The sequence below is a fragment of the Alternaria arbusti genome, assembly GCF_024043155.1.
Source record: "Alternaria arbusti strain BMP 1465 chromosome Unknown scaffold_7, whole genome shotgun sequence".
NCBI lineage: Eukaryota > Fungi > Ascomycota > Dothideomycetes > Pleosporales > Pleosporaceae > Alternaria > Alternaria arbusti.
The window spans coordinates 228,710-240,768 of NW_026249947.1; the positions used below are offsets into that span (position 1 = coordinate 228,710).

Here is a 12,059-nt window from a genome sequence, read left to right on the forward strand (position 1 = left end):
CCTCCCTCCTCGAACGAGTGTTGGGCCTCCGCGGCATCCCACTTTACGTCCTTGGGGCAATCAATGAAGTTACCGACTTCAAGGCAACTCTGACTCTGGTACAGACTGCAGTAGATGGAACTCAGCATCAGCTTCCGCAGGCCTATCGGGCGGAATACAACAGGCTTTTGGATCGAGCAATGGGCTGTATGGACGCCTTCACGAAGTACCTACAAAGAAATATCCTACGCGAGCGAGAAGAAGTAGCCGGCGCTGGAAAAGTCATCGAGCTGAAGAGACGTGTGAAGTGGATGGACGTGTTGGGAAGAGGCCAAGCGCAATGTCAGATCGACGCATTTCAGCAGGAGCTGACTTCCTTGAAACTCAACCTTGTATTGGCGATGAGTGCGACGAATTTGTGAGTTGCGACTCGTCTTCATAGGTCGCATGCCAGGGCCGCGAGAGACAGCTAGATCAGGCATTGTTCATGGGCCAGTCGGCTAATCTTGTGCATCTAGAAAAACTACGACTAGGCTGTCTACCATCATTCAAGATGTTACTATCGTTCACATGGGAGAAGTATCTGGAGAGCCATTAGTTAACGGCAACGCGATCGATCTACCGTACGCGATGGAGAAAGCGGCATGTATGAGCACAATCTCATCAACCACTGATAACACCACGATTGACCAGAACGACTTCACGTCTTATGTCAAAATCGAAACCAAAGAAACTGCGACGAATCGGACTTGCAGGTCATCATGTCCTTGCGACTGCCATGTACCATGTCAGGGTACCACACCAAGATGGCTACGGTGTTTGATAGGTGTCGCATTCTTTAAACTCACTTCAGCACCTTTACTCAACCGCCGGTCATGTAACTACGGCCTCTGTCATCAAAAGTCGAACGGAACAGGGTCACTGTATTTTCGCTACCTTTTCCCGATCTGGCTCTTGCCCCTTGGAATTGAAGTTGCAGCATCTTGGCGTTCACTGGGTGGTGTTGGCGGGACCTGGAGTCTCAAAATACCGCGAGTCATCACAGATTATTGGCCGGGAAGAGAATTGCGTCGAGCCATAGCTTATGGAACTGTACTGGATATGCAGCGGGCCATGCAGCTTTATGGAGTCAAAAGCATCGACATGTTATTGTCCGGTCAAGAGCCTGAGTCATTCCTCGAAATAAGCGCGTAATCACCCATCTGTGGGCCTGCTAACATCTTTGTGAAGTTCGCTTTGAGGCGAAGATGCTCCGTGCGTCTCATTACGATGCTCTTGGATGAGGGAGTGAACGTGAATTATGTGGCGCGCGTAAACAATATGTAAGCCTCGCTGAAGCCGTCTCAATATATGGGCTGATGACTGTAGAACTCCTGCCCAGTTTCTAGGCGTCTCTCGTCGATCGGGTGTGTTACCCCACGAGCTAAATAGTAGACCAGATCTACATGACATCTGTGATGCGCTTGATCTCGCTCCCGCTACAGAGCTGTTGCTCGAAGGGTCCATAGAACACCTAAGGGACCTTCTCCGACTTCAACCGAGCGCTGCGCTTGTTCGAGATTCGATGAGAAAGACTCCGCTTCATTGGGCTGCGTTTCTGAAGAATGATGAGGCCGTAGATGTGCTGATCGAGGCTGGCGCGGATTTAGATGCCGTCGGGGATGATGGTATGACCCCATTTTATGATACGCTTGGCGGTCCAGCCCCATCACGCGCGATTTGCATCAAGATGATCCAGGCTGGCTCAAACGTCAATCATACTACACCTTGGGGAGTAAGCCCTCTCGAAACTGCCGTTGAGTTAAGTTCTTGCGTTTCGGTTGTCGACATTTTGATAGACGCTGGATCGAATGTGCACCATGTTCGAGATGGTTTGAATCTTCTACACACTGTGGCTATGAGTGGTACATATATCGTCTGCGAAGACCTAATACGCGCTGGCGCCGACATTGACGCTCACACTCCCACCGGCGAGACAGCAGTTATGAAGGCAGTACAGCACAACAATCATTCGGTACTCAGTATGCTTATATATCACGGCGCTCAGCTTAACAGCCTTACACTTACAGGTTTCTCGATCCTGCATTGGGCAGCCTTACAGGGCGATATCGAGACTATGCAGATACTCGAGCAAGCATGCATAGAAGGCCTGCGAATGGATGAAAGAGACCTACAATTGGTTTGGGGGTGTTTTGATCGTCGCGATCGGTACATCTATCCACAACATCGAGCACTTCTAGAGGTCGAAGAAGCCGCTTTCCAGGCTCTCATCAATAGCATTACCTTCGCAGAATGTGCCACGTCGGAGGCTGAAGATCATAAACTCTCTGATGCTATGTGTATGCCCGGGGCGTTTCCAGTCGATCTAGACGACACCGATTGCGACAGTCCGGTCGCAGAGGCCCTTGAACAGGATGATGACTACGGACAAGAAGAAGGGAGAGATAGCGACGATGAATTGTGGGTTACCCCCTACGATAACCATCCAAGCGGCGAAGAGCGTTTGGAAGCTGCAAGCGATGATGGGGACGACACATTAATTGAAGACTAAAATCACTTGGGCAAAGTCGACAGGGAATGCTACATGCGATTTGTACCTTTAATCATGTTTCGATAATCGTGTATTAGGAGCACGCGCTTCCAAACTCGCTATCACAACTCCTATTTCTTATTGTGTGTCACGGAGGACTTGATCATGTTCCAACAATGCGCTGGAAATGTTGAGGGTATGCATTATGGTTGCTCGCGATTCCCTTCACGTTCCGTTTGGCTATTTCATCATCCGCAATGACCATGACTTTTCTCATCATCCTTCTGACACCTACTGTATAGCTGGATCGACAAGACACATGCACCTTCAAGATAAGCCTCACCAAGCAACACCGCTCCACATCGACGCGAACTACCGCAGTTGGCAATAGCCATGGGCGATCTTTGATCTCCCCAGTGATCACGATCGTCACAATGCCTTACTAGATCGCATGTAGCTTTTGTCACATAGAATGGCGAATAAGAATGACTCTCCAATGTTGCGATGATGTCAAAACCTCCACGCGGAAGTGAGGTGCCGACGCGAACGAGTCGCGATGTTCGTGATCAGCACGCGGAGACCTTTACCGCGCCACGCTTATCGTCATAACATCGTAACATGCACAACATCACGATCCTGAGTCTAGTCTCCACTAACCGTGCGATTGCATCACAGCAATAGGGTCGCCGACTATTCGAAGATGAAATAGCTATTTGATGGCTTGTCGCACCTTTCCAATACCCTAAGTAACAAAACAAGGCACCCTAGTATACCCAGGTATCGTGACCATCTAGAGGTCTTGACCACCATCCTCCTCTCTCAAGGCCTCCATAACAAACACACCCCAAAATGGCACTCCACGCCGCCTCCTCACCCAAAAAAGTCGACCAAACCCTCCAACAAACCCCCGGCATCCAAATCTTCCTTCAACCCATCGCCCCGCCCGCCGCCCTCGGTCTCGCCGGCTTCGCAGGCTCAACATGGATAACCTCATCCTACATCGCCAACTGGTGGGGCAACCCGGAGTCACCAACCATCTTCTTCCCGTTCGTGGGTCTGTTCGGCGGACTAGCGCAGTTCATCGCAGGACTATATGGGTTCAAAGCGAGGGATACGTTGGTGACGGTGATAAATACCATGTGGGGAAGTTTTTGGATAAGTATTGGGATTTTGTATGCTTTTGTTGTAAGTGTTGATGGTTTATGAGGGGGGTTTGAACTAGGGTAGGGGATGATGGGCTAACGACGGTAATGACAGGCGGCTGGTGCATTGGAACCACATGAAGTGCACACGCACTTCCCCGAACTCGCGTCCTGGTTCGTGATACTTTGCGTCTTCACCTGGTCGGGCGCGCTCGCAGCGACGGCACGCGACATCGTGCTCAGCGTCTGTCTCTTCTCTCTGGCTATCGGCAGTACGATCGCTTGTTGCATGTTCGCATACAATGGTCGTCCCATCACCACCGCGGACACTAGCGCGTCGGGTGATAGTCTCACTGGCGGAGTAACGATGGGGATGAAGGCTGCAAGCTACTTCTGGATGTTGTCCGCCCTCTGTGCTTGGTGGAGAGTGACGGTGTATCTCGTCGAAGAGGCATATGGACCTGATCACACGATCACGAAGTTCTTCCCTATTGGTAGGACGCCGATGGAGAGAAGGGCTCCTTTGGTTATTCCGGGTCTGGGCGAGCCTGGTGTTAAGAGGGGTGTTCCGAAGCCGTTGCCGGTATGATGGAATGTGCATCAAGCTGAGGCTGGTGTTTGTGGCGGCCGTTTGGCGTATCCAAGACCCGTGGCCCATCGCCAGATGTATGACATTGTTAGATAAGCATCCACATACAAGTTTGGAGAGTTTGTATCTGCTACACCTCGCTTCCAAGGTTGGCTTTGAGGATGTCTTTGTCATGACGTGCAATATAGATGGACGTGCTGCTGTACCCCATGCTATATCGCTGCTGAGCAGGATATTTTGGGGATCGAGTCGTTCTGTCGTGTCGGGCAACGCATGCTGGGACAATTAGCTATCATTGTCCGAGAGAATGTCATTTGAGGTATATGTGAACAGCAAACAAAGTCAAATTCGAGTCCTGGGTATCCAAAAATGCAGCGCATACACGACGGCTGTTTCCAATGCTTCCTCATCTCTTCCAGTAATTACGCCTTGGCAGTCCGCATATTCCTGCAATATTCACAAACTCTTCCTCTTCACAACATAAGTCTGCAGAGTGCCGCACCTCGCAGAGAATCTTGTCAACCATGCGAGCGAAACGAACTCGGTGCGACCCATTCGACAGTAAAGCCGGCTGACGGGTACCTGTTCGCGTGCGAGCTGTACCGAGCACTGGCTAAGCCCATGTAGCCAGTAGGCAGCAGGATCATTGGCTATAATGTAGCACATGGCCGTGAAGAGGTCGCTATTACAGTCCGCTTTCTTCCTGGGAACACAATGAGCTCATACTAGCGCGGTCAGCGAACTGAACCAAGCCAGCGATCTCTTGTGCAGTACTTCGTCACCATCAGTCTCCTTAGAATCGGTATCTGTAGAGTGAGGCAGGGGTAACGTATCCCCGTCCCGAGCCGCATCATCGTACTACTGAAGGTCTGCATCTGCGGGCATGACAAATCCAGTGTCGCCGAAGTCTTGCAAGACGTACTCAGCCAGGGCGTCTAATCTTTTCCGCTGGACATGGAGTGCGCCGCTCCTGAGATCCCTATCGCGCTGGCTCATGTTGCTAAGTAATGAGGGTGCTTTCCCTTTGATGGTCAAATGCTGTTCGTTGCTTGAACTAGGACGTGAAACTGGGTCGTCGGCCTCTGGGTATCGTGGGTCTCCCTGTCCTTCGGCCGAGATCTTGAAGCCCTGCTTCTTGCCGGGGGCGATTCTACCGATGAGAACGAGCAGTAGCTCTGGTTGCAATAGGCGTACTATGATATTACAATCCGGAGTCTCGATGGTGAGTGTCCTGAGTGCAGGTTGCAGCGACTGGTCCTGGGTAGCTCCATTGCGGGTCGATGGCTTTTGACGTCCTTGGCAGTTGTCTTTCCATGTCATAGATATTAGGGCAGCCTGATCGCGAAGCTCCTTGGTCTGGACAGGCTTTGAGTACGCTAATAGTGTGCCATTTGGAGACATCAAGCTACTGAAGTTAGTTGGAATAACAGTGTATGGTACTTGAAACCTACAAGAGTCTTGGGTAGATGTGTTCGTTTGCATTCTGCGTGAGCCAGTCGCTCACTTTAGCGATGTTGATCATTGCGGGATCTGCAGACATGATTAGACGGGGAAGCTGTAGGTGTTAAGAACTAAAAATGAAGAATAGACGGTGCGAGGGAAGCTTTTAGCGACGTGTGAGCATGTAGCGAGTACCACGCGCTGCAACGAATGGATTTGATTTGGATGACGGCGATGTGAAAGAAGGCCCACGTACCTGGTCAATCGTTGGCGCAACCACTTCCGCGCTGTCGTGCTGCTAATTCACCGATCTGCGCCTTCTCTGAGACCAAAAGCGGATACAACGGCCAGCGACGCGTCGCAACAGTAAGGAACGCGTTAGAACACGAGAAGGAACGGATGGGATCACGAGAGAGAAGTTGCGCGTGTCAGTATCTTGATCATGACGATGTTCACGACGAAGTTCCCCAGGAGAGAGCTATGACCACCTGGGCTGGCCGGAGCCTTGTTTTCCGCCGCACGTGCTCTCGTGATCATGCTATGAAGAGCTTGTATTGTTGCAGCCTAGTATCATGTTGCTTGGAGATGCTACCCAGGTTTCGTGCATCTACACATCATGACGGGACTCAGACGCAGGGTATATCTTTGAGCCGGATCACGGGTGGAGTGTGATTCGAAGGAATGGCCCGTGCGCACGCGACACGACGATGTTCTTGGATGACACGCGCGTTACAACGATATCGACCTGACGTACATCTCCAGATCTGAGTAGACAGTGCTCATGTTTGATGTGGACGTCACAGGACGATTCGTCGTTCGCACGCATTCGAGATGCCTTCTACCCCACCGGGCTGATCTCCGAGCAAATGCCGGGTGAGGGGCAATTGGCAGCTCTTCATTGGATCGCAGACGTCATCAGCCTTAGAATCTGTTTCCCCTCAATTGCGCTGCGACACTGCTAGAGAGCTCAATCAATGCTTTTCACGCGTCTCGCAATACCAAGAACATTACGAGTAGTCGCATCATCTGCATTTCGTCCTCTCAAATCAAACGACACACCAAGCTTCCTCGTGCGAACACTAGCAACCATGGCGACAGATCCATCCAAGTACAGGCTCAACCACTCCATGTGAGTACCCGCATGTCATTCCCTGCACCATCCCCATACCATTGGCTAGTTACCAACATATGCTAGGATCCGGATCAAGGATCCGAAGCGATCTGTCCAGTTCTATGAGTTCCTTGGAATGAAGCAGATCAACCAGATCAAGAACCCCGACGCCAAGTTCGACCTCTACTTCCTCGCGTACGATAGCCCGAAGGCCGTCTCACACGGCAACCACTGGACCGACCGTGAGGGAATTGTCGAGTTGACGCACAACTACGGCACCGAAGACGATCCGAACTACAAGATTAGCAATGGCAACACGGAACCACACAAAGGCTTCGGCCACCTCTGCATCTCGGTGGACAATCTACAGGCAGCTTGCCAGAGGCTAGAAGATGCGGGCTACAAGTTCCAGAAGAAGCTCACAGACGGTCGCATGCGCCACATCGCGTTCGTACTCGACCCTGATGGCTATTGGGTGGAGGTCATTGGCCAGAAGCCATTGGAGGAGACCGAGAATGTCAAGGATACCGACACAGGCTCATACCGCATGGTAAGTAGCGTTGGGAAGACATTACGATGGTATACTGATGATTGCAGAACCACACTATGATCCGCGTCAAGGACAAGGAGGCCTCACTCAACTTCTACCAAGATGTCATGGGCATGAAACTTAAGCGCACCTCTGAAAATGAAAGCGCTAAGTTCAACCTGTACTTCCTTGGATACGGCCCCGATGCATCCGAAAACACCGCAAACGGCGTCAACCCGGTAGCCAACACCGAAGGCCTGCTTGAGCTGACCTACAACTATGGAACCGAGAACGATGCAAACTTAAAGTACCACAACGGCAACGACGAACCCCAAGGATTCGGTCACATCTGCATTGCTGTCGACGATCTCGACGCCGCGTGTGCTCGGTTCGAAGAGAAGAAGGTCAACTGGAAGAAGAGGCTTACTGACGGTCGCATGAAGAACATCGCTTTCGTACTAGGTGGGTCGTTATCTATCCATCGCACGAAGCGACAACTGACAGAATACGCAGATCCCGATGGTTACTGGATCGAGGTAGTGCAAAACGAGAAGCTCAAGACACGTAGCAATTGGTAAACGGGCGGCGCCGACTACCCGCGTGATGTGCATATCCCACTCTACAGCAATTCAGCCTCCAATCGTTGAAGATCACACCATATGTGGTTACCCACGCTGCGCAACATATGCACAGTATAGTACCATGACGGATGCGAGCGCTGGCGGTACGACAACAATAACTGAATAATGAAACACGTTCTCCAATACATCGATTTTCTTTCAACGGTTTCTCTCATGAATATTATTAACATCGTCCCTACAAAGTTCCGAGGGCGTTGTTCGATACCTAGGTAACTCGCCAAATTGACCCTGCAGCAGCGGCGCTCACCCCGTGGGGTAGAAGGAGTGCGGGGTAAACCTAGCCAACAGGTAAGGCTACCACAAAGACATCCCTCTGACGCATACTACTGCAGTAGACCGATAGCGGCGCAGTCTTACTCTGGATGTACAAAATGGAGTGTACTCCTCCTGTAGGCTTTGCGCTTACATTTCATACAGTCTCACGTAAACTTGAGGTCAACACCATAACCGACACATACCCTTGATCAACTCACTGAAACTCTTTCATACCTAGCTACTTGAGTCCAATAAGTGCCGGCAAGAACAGCACAAACCGATACCCGGCAACATGGCTATCCTCCTGCACACAGCGAGACGGAAGATTTTGATACCAGAGAAGGTCTCGCCAGATGGACTGGCATTACTCAAAGACCAATTCGATGTAGATGAGAAGAAAGGCCTAAGTCCAGAAGAGCTCAAGGAAATCATCGGCGAATATGACGCCCTCATCGTACGGTCGGAAACGAAGGTGACGGCCGAGCTTCTGGGTGCCGCCAAGAACATGAAAGTCGTTGCGCGTGCCGGTGTTGGTGTTGACAATGTGGACGTTCAGAGTGCCACTTCACACGGTATCATTGTGGTGAACTCACCTTCTGGAAACATCAACGCTGCGGCGGAACACACCATTGCGCGTAGGTAGCCCAAGCAAGGATATTCTTACATTAACTAACATGTGACAGTGATGATGGCTGTGGCTCGCAATATTGGAGATGCGTCACAGAGCATCAAAGCTGGGAAATGGGAGCGAAGTCGACTGGTGGGTGTGGAGGCAAAAGGCAAGACTCTTGCCATTGTCGGCCTGGGCAAAGGTGAGTTTGATGCTTGAAGTTTATAAGAGCTGGCTAACACCTTCCTAGTCGGTCTCACAGTTGCTCGTATTGCCAATGGTCTGGGCATGCGTCTGATAGCCTACGATCCTTATGCAAACCCGAACTTGGCTGCAGCGGCGTCAGTAACCCTCCGCCCAAGCCTAGCTGAGATCCTGAAAGAGGCCGACTTCCTGACCCTACATACCCCCTTGATCGCCTCGACTAAAGGCATGATTGGAAAGGCGGAACTGGAGACAATGAAACCAACGGCTCGTATCCTCAACGTAGCACGCGGCGGCATGATCGACGAAGATGCTCTCGTCGAAGCTCTAGACGCTGGTGTCATCGCTGGGGCAGGTATCGACGTATTCACCTCCGAACCACCCGAACAAAACTCATCAGCATCCCGCCTAATCGCCCACCCAAAAGTAGTAGCAACGCCTCATCTCGGCGCCTCGACCAAAGAAGCCCAAGAAAACGTATCCATCGACGTCTGCGAACAAGTCGTCTCAATCCTCAGCGGCGAACTCCCCCGCTCCGCCGTCAACGCACCCATCGTCCTCCCCGACGAATACCGCACCCTCCAACCCTTCATCAGCCTCGTCGAGAAAATGGGCAGCCTCTACACCCAACACTACTCCTCCGCGAAAACCGGTTCTTTCCGTACGACCTTCGATCTCATCTACGAAGGCAAGCTCGCTACGATCAACACCACGAAACCGCTTTTCGCGGCGTTGGTCAAGGGACTTCTCACGCCCATTACCTCCAGCGACGGCCTAAACATTAATATTGTGAATGCTGAACTGTTGGCTAAAGACCGTGGCATCCTCATAAACGAACAGCGCTCCCGCGAAAACGTAGAAGACAAACCCTACTCCTCCTTCATCACCCTGCGCGCCCGCGCCTCACGCTCCGTATCCCAACAACCCCATTCCCATTCCCGCAACGCATCTCCCTCCGCCGCCCGCGCCCTCCAAAACACCACCACCAACTCATCCACCTCCTCCTCCTTCTCCTCCGACCAAATCATCCAAGGCTTCGTCTCCGGCAACAAACCCTTCATCTCGCGCCTCGACAAGTTCAAAGGCGAATTCGTGCCCCGTGGCACTCTGCTCATCTGTCGCAACTTTGACAGTGTGGGTAAGATTGGGTATGTGGGGAATTTGCTGGGGAAGGCGGGGGTGAATATTGAGTTTATGAATGTTGCGCCGTTGGATGGGGAGGTGGAGGAGAGGATGCATGAGAGGAATGGGGGTGGGGGAAATGGAGGGGGTGGGAATGGGAATGGGGTGGAGGGAGGAAGGGTGGGGAGTAATGAGGCGTTGATGATTTTGGGGGTTGATAAGCCTGTTGGGGAGGATGTGCTCAAGGCGTTGATTGGGGAGGAGGGGGTGCTGGAGGCTAGTGTTGTGAACTTTTGAGGGGGTGGGATGGGTTTGAGAAGGGATGTGGGTGGCTTCAACATGCTGCTTCTTCTTTATTATTTGATTCCAGTTGATCCTCTCGATATGCGCTTTGTTCAGATTCAAAAGATACAACCACCGCCTTCCACCACCCTTTAACCTTCACCACCGCCCTTCTTAAATCTTATCCTTACATCTCCCCTTTCTCCCCCTTCTCCTTCCCCTCCCGCTGCAACTCCTTCATATGCTTCTCATGATCACTAACCTGCTGTCTATCCGCCGCAATGTTGCTCTCGCCATGACTAGCAAGGTCCTCGCGCCATCTGCCCTCGCCCTTTTCCTGCTCCTGGAGCTGTTCCTGCTTTGCGGCTTCGACTTGTTCGGGGGTGCGCGCTGCGTCTTCTTTGATGCGCAGGGAGGGTGTAGTCATGAAGGTACGGCGCTTTGTGAAAGCTGTGATAAGAGGTGTGCGCGAGGTGGAGATGGGGGTGGAGGTGCGCAGCGAGCGGGTTGTTGTGTAGAGGGCGCGGGGTGCCATTGTGAGAGTTTGTGCTTTGTGGTTTAAGGTGGGGGGTATGTGAGGTTTGTGGTTTGAGAGAGGGGGGTTTTAGAAGTGTAGTAGGAGGATTGAAGAGGTGTGAAGTGTTTTGTTGTGCAAAGACGGATGTTGCTGCCGCGTTCTTGTGGGCAGCGTCATTGGCTGTGACGTCATTGCATGGGTGCGAGACTGAGGTTGCTCCACGCAGATGCCGCATCCGGTGGAGCTGCAGCATGGGCACGTCACTGGTCGTCGTGGCTTCGGAATTGGCTTTTTTTTTCTCTTTCGATTGTGGGGTATATACAGTTGGATGCTTGAGATGCGACTCCCAATGCTATGATGTTGTGATGTGATGCTCCCTGTACGCCCTGGATTACCCTCGATAGCTACCTGATGTTTATGCATTTGGCATCTCCTTATCATGACTACAGTCTGTCCGCGTGATATCTGCATCTATCCTGTGCTGTTCTTAGGCGCGCTGCCTCCACCGCTGCTCTTCTTGTCCGGCGCGCCGCCATTGCCGCCAACGTCTGGGCTGTTGGGTTCGCTGACCTTCTTGTTGCCCGGGCTGGTGTTCAAGCTGTTCTGTGGGCCTCCAGCCTCCTTCTCGGCGGTCGCCTCTGCCTCCTCTGGGCTGGTCTGTTTGGGGTCGAAGGCAGCATCCGAGTGTGCGGCGCCATCGTCGGACCCAGACTTGGCGTACTCGGTGGATCGGGGCTTCAGCGAGTCTTTGTCTTGCGCATCTTTTTGAGCGAAGCGTGTTGGTGTTGTGCTGAGGAAGCGAGGGCGAACGATGGCAGCGCGAGAGAAGGTTGCGCGTTGTACGGCGCGTGCGGGTTGGATGCGGAACATGGTGAGGTTGCGACGTGCGACAGGTCTTGATCTCCGGTTAAGTAGATTGGATGTATTGAGTTTGAGGTTTGGGAAATCGAGTAGTTGCGGGGTCAGAAGCAATTGAGTATCTTGAGATCGCGGTGACGAGTTGATGCTGTAGCTCGGAGCTTGTCCACGGACCCTCACATTGACGTCAGTTCCACCAAACTGCAGCCGAGGCCGCTAACCACGTGACACACGACGCGTTCATCGTCTG

General features: G+C 52.2%; 6 protein-coding genes across 6 annotated transcripts; 3 read left to right on the forward strand and 3 right to left on the reverse strand.

The window, feature by feature from the left end:
- Positions 1-3,358: 3,358 nt before the first annotated feature.
- J4E86_005884 (uncharacterized protein) lies at positions 3,359-3,743 on the forward strand (the record flags this gene model as incomplete). The annotated part of the gene is made up of 2 exons (XM_051446415.1): positions 3,359-3,624; positions 3,737-3,743. The coding sequence occupies 2 exons, from the start codon at positions 3,359-3,361 to the stop codon at positions 3,741-3,743; spliced, it is 273 nt and encodes a 90-aa protein (XP_051301990.1).
- A 1,355-nt stretch (positions 3,744-5,098) lies between these two features.
- J4E86_005885 (uncharacterized protein) lies at positions 5,099-5,780 on the reverse strand (the record flags this gene model as incomplete). Its single annotated transcript, XM_051446416.1, has 2 exons — positions 5,099-5,645; positions 5,692-5,780. The coding sequence occupies 2 exons, from the start codon at positions 5,778-5,780 to the stop codon at positions 5,099-5,101; spliced, it is 636 nt and encodes a 211-aa protein (XP_051301991.1).
- Positions 5,781-6,768: 988 nt separating this feature from the next.
- J4E86_005886 (uncharacterized protein) lies at positions 6,769-7,898 on the forward strand (the record flags this gene model as incomplete). The annotated part of the gene is made up of 4 exons (XM_051446417.1): positions 6,769-6,809; positions 6,876-7,341; positions 7,389-7,782; positions 7,834-7,898. 4 exons carry the CDS (start codon positions 6,769-6,771, stop codon positions 7,896-7,898), a joined length of 966 nt encoding a protein of 321 aa, XP_051301992.1.
- A 610-nt stretch (positions 7,899-8,508) lies between these two features.
- J4E86_005887 (uncharacterized protein) lies at positions 8,509-10,449 on the forward strand (the record flags this gene model as incomplete). Its single annotated transcript, XM_051446418.1, has 3 exons — positions 8,509-8,851; positions 8,900-9,028; positions 9,077-10,449. The coding sequence occupies 3 exons, from the start codon at positions 8,509-8,511 to the stop codon at positions 10,447-10,449; spliced, it is 1,845 nt and encodes a 614-aa protein (XP_051301993.1).
- Positions 10,450-10,621: 172 nt separating this feature from the next.
- On the reverse strand, positions 10,622-10,969 carry J4E86_005888 (uncharacterized protein; the record flags this gene model as incomplete). Its single annotated transcript, XM_051446419.1, has 1 exon — positions 10,622-10,969. One exon carries the CDS (start codon positions 10,967-10,969, stop codon positions 10,622-10,624), a length of 348 nt encoding a protein of 115 aa, XP_051301994.1.
- A 453-nt stretch (positions 10,970-11,422) lies between these two features.
- J4E86_005889 (uncharacterized protein) lies at positions 11,423-11,821 on the reverse strand (the record flags this gene model as incomplete). The annotated part of the gene is made up of 1 exon (XM_051446420.1): positions 11,423-11,821. One exon carries the CDS (start codon positions 11,819-11,821, stop codon positions 11,423-11,425), a length of 399 nt encoding a protein of 132 aa, XP_051301995.1.
- Positions 11,822-12,059: the final 238 nt, after the last annotated feature.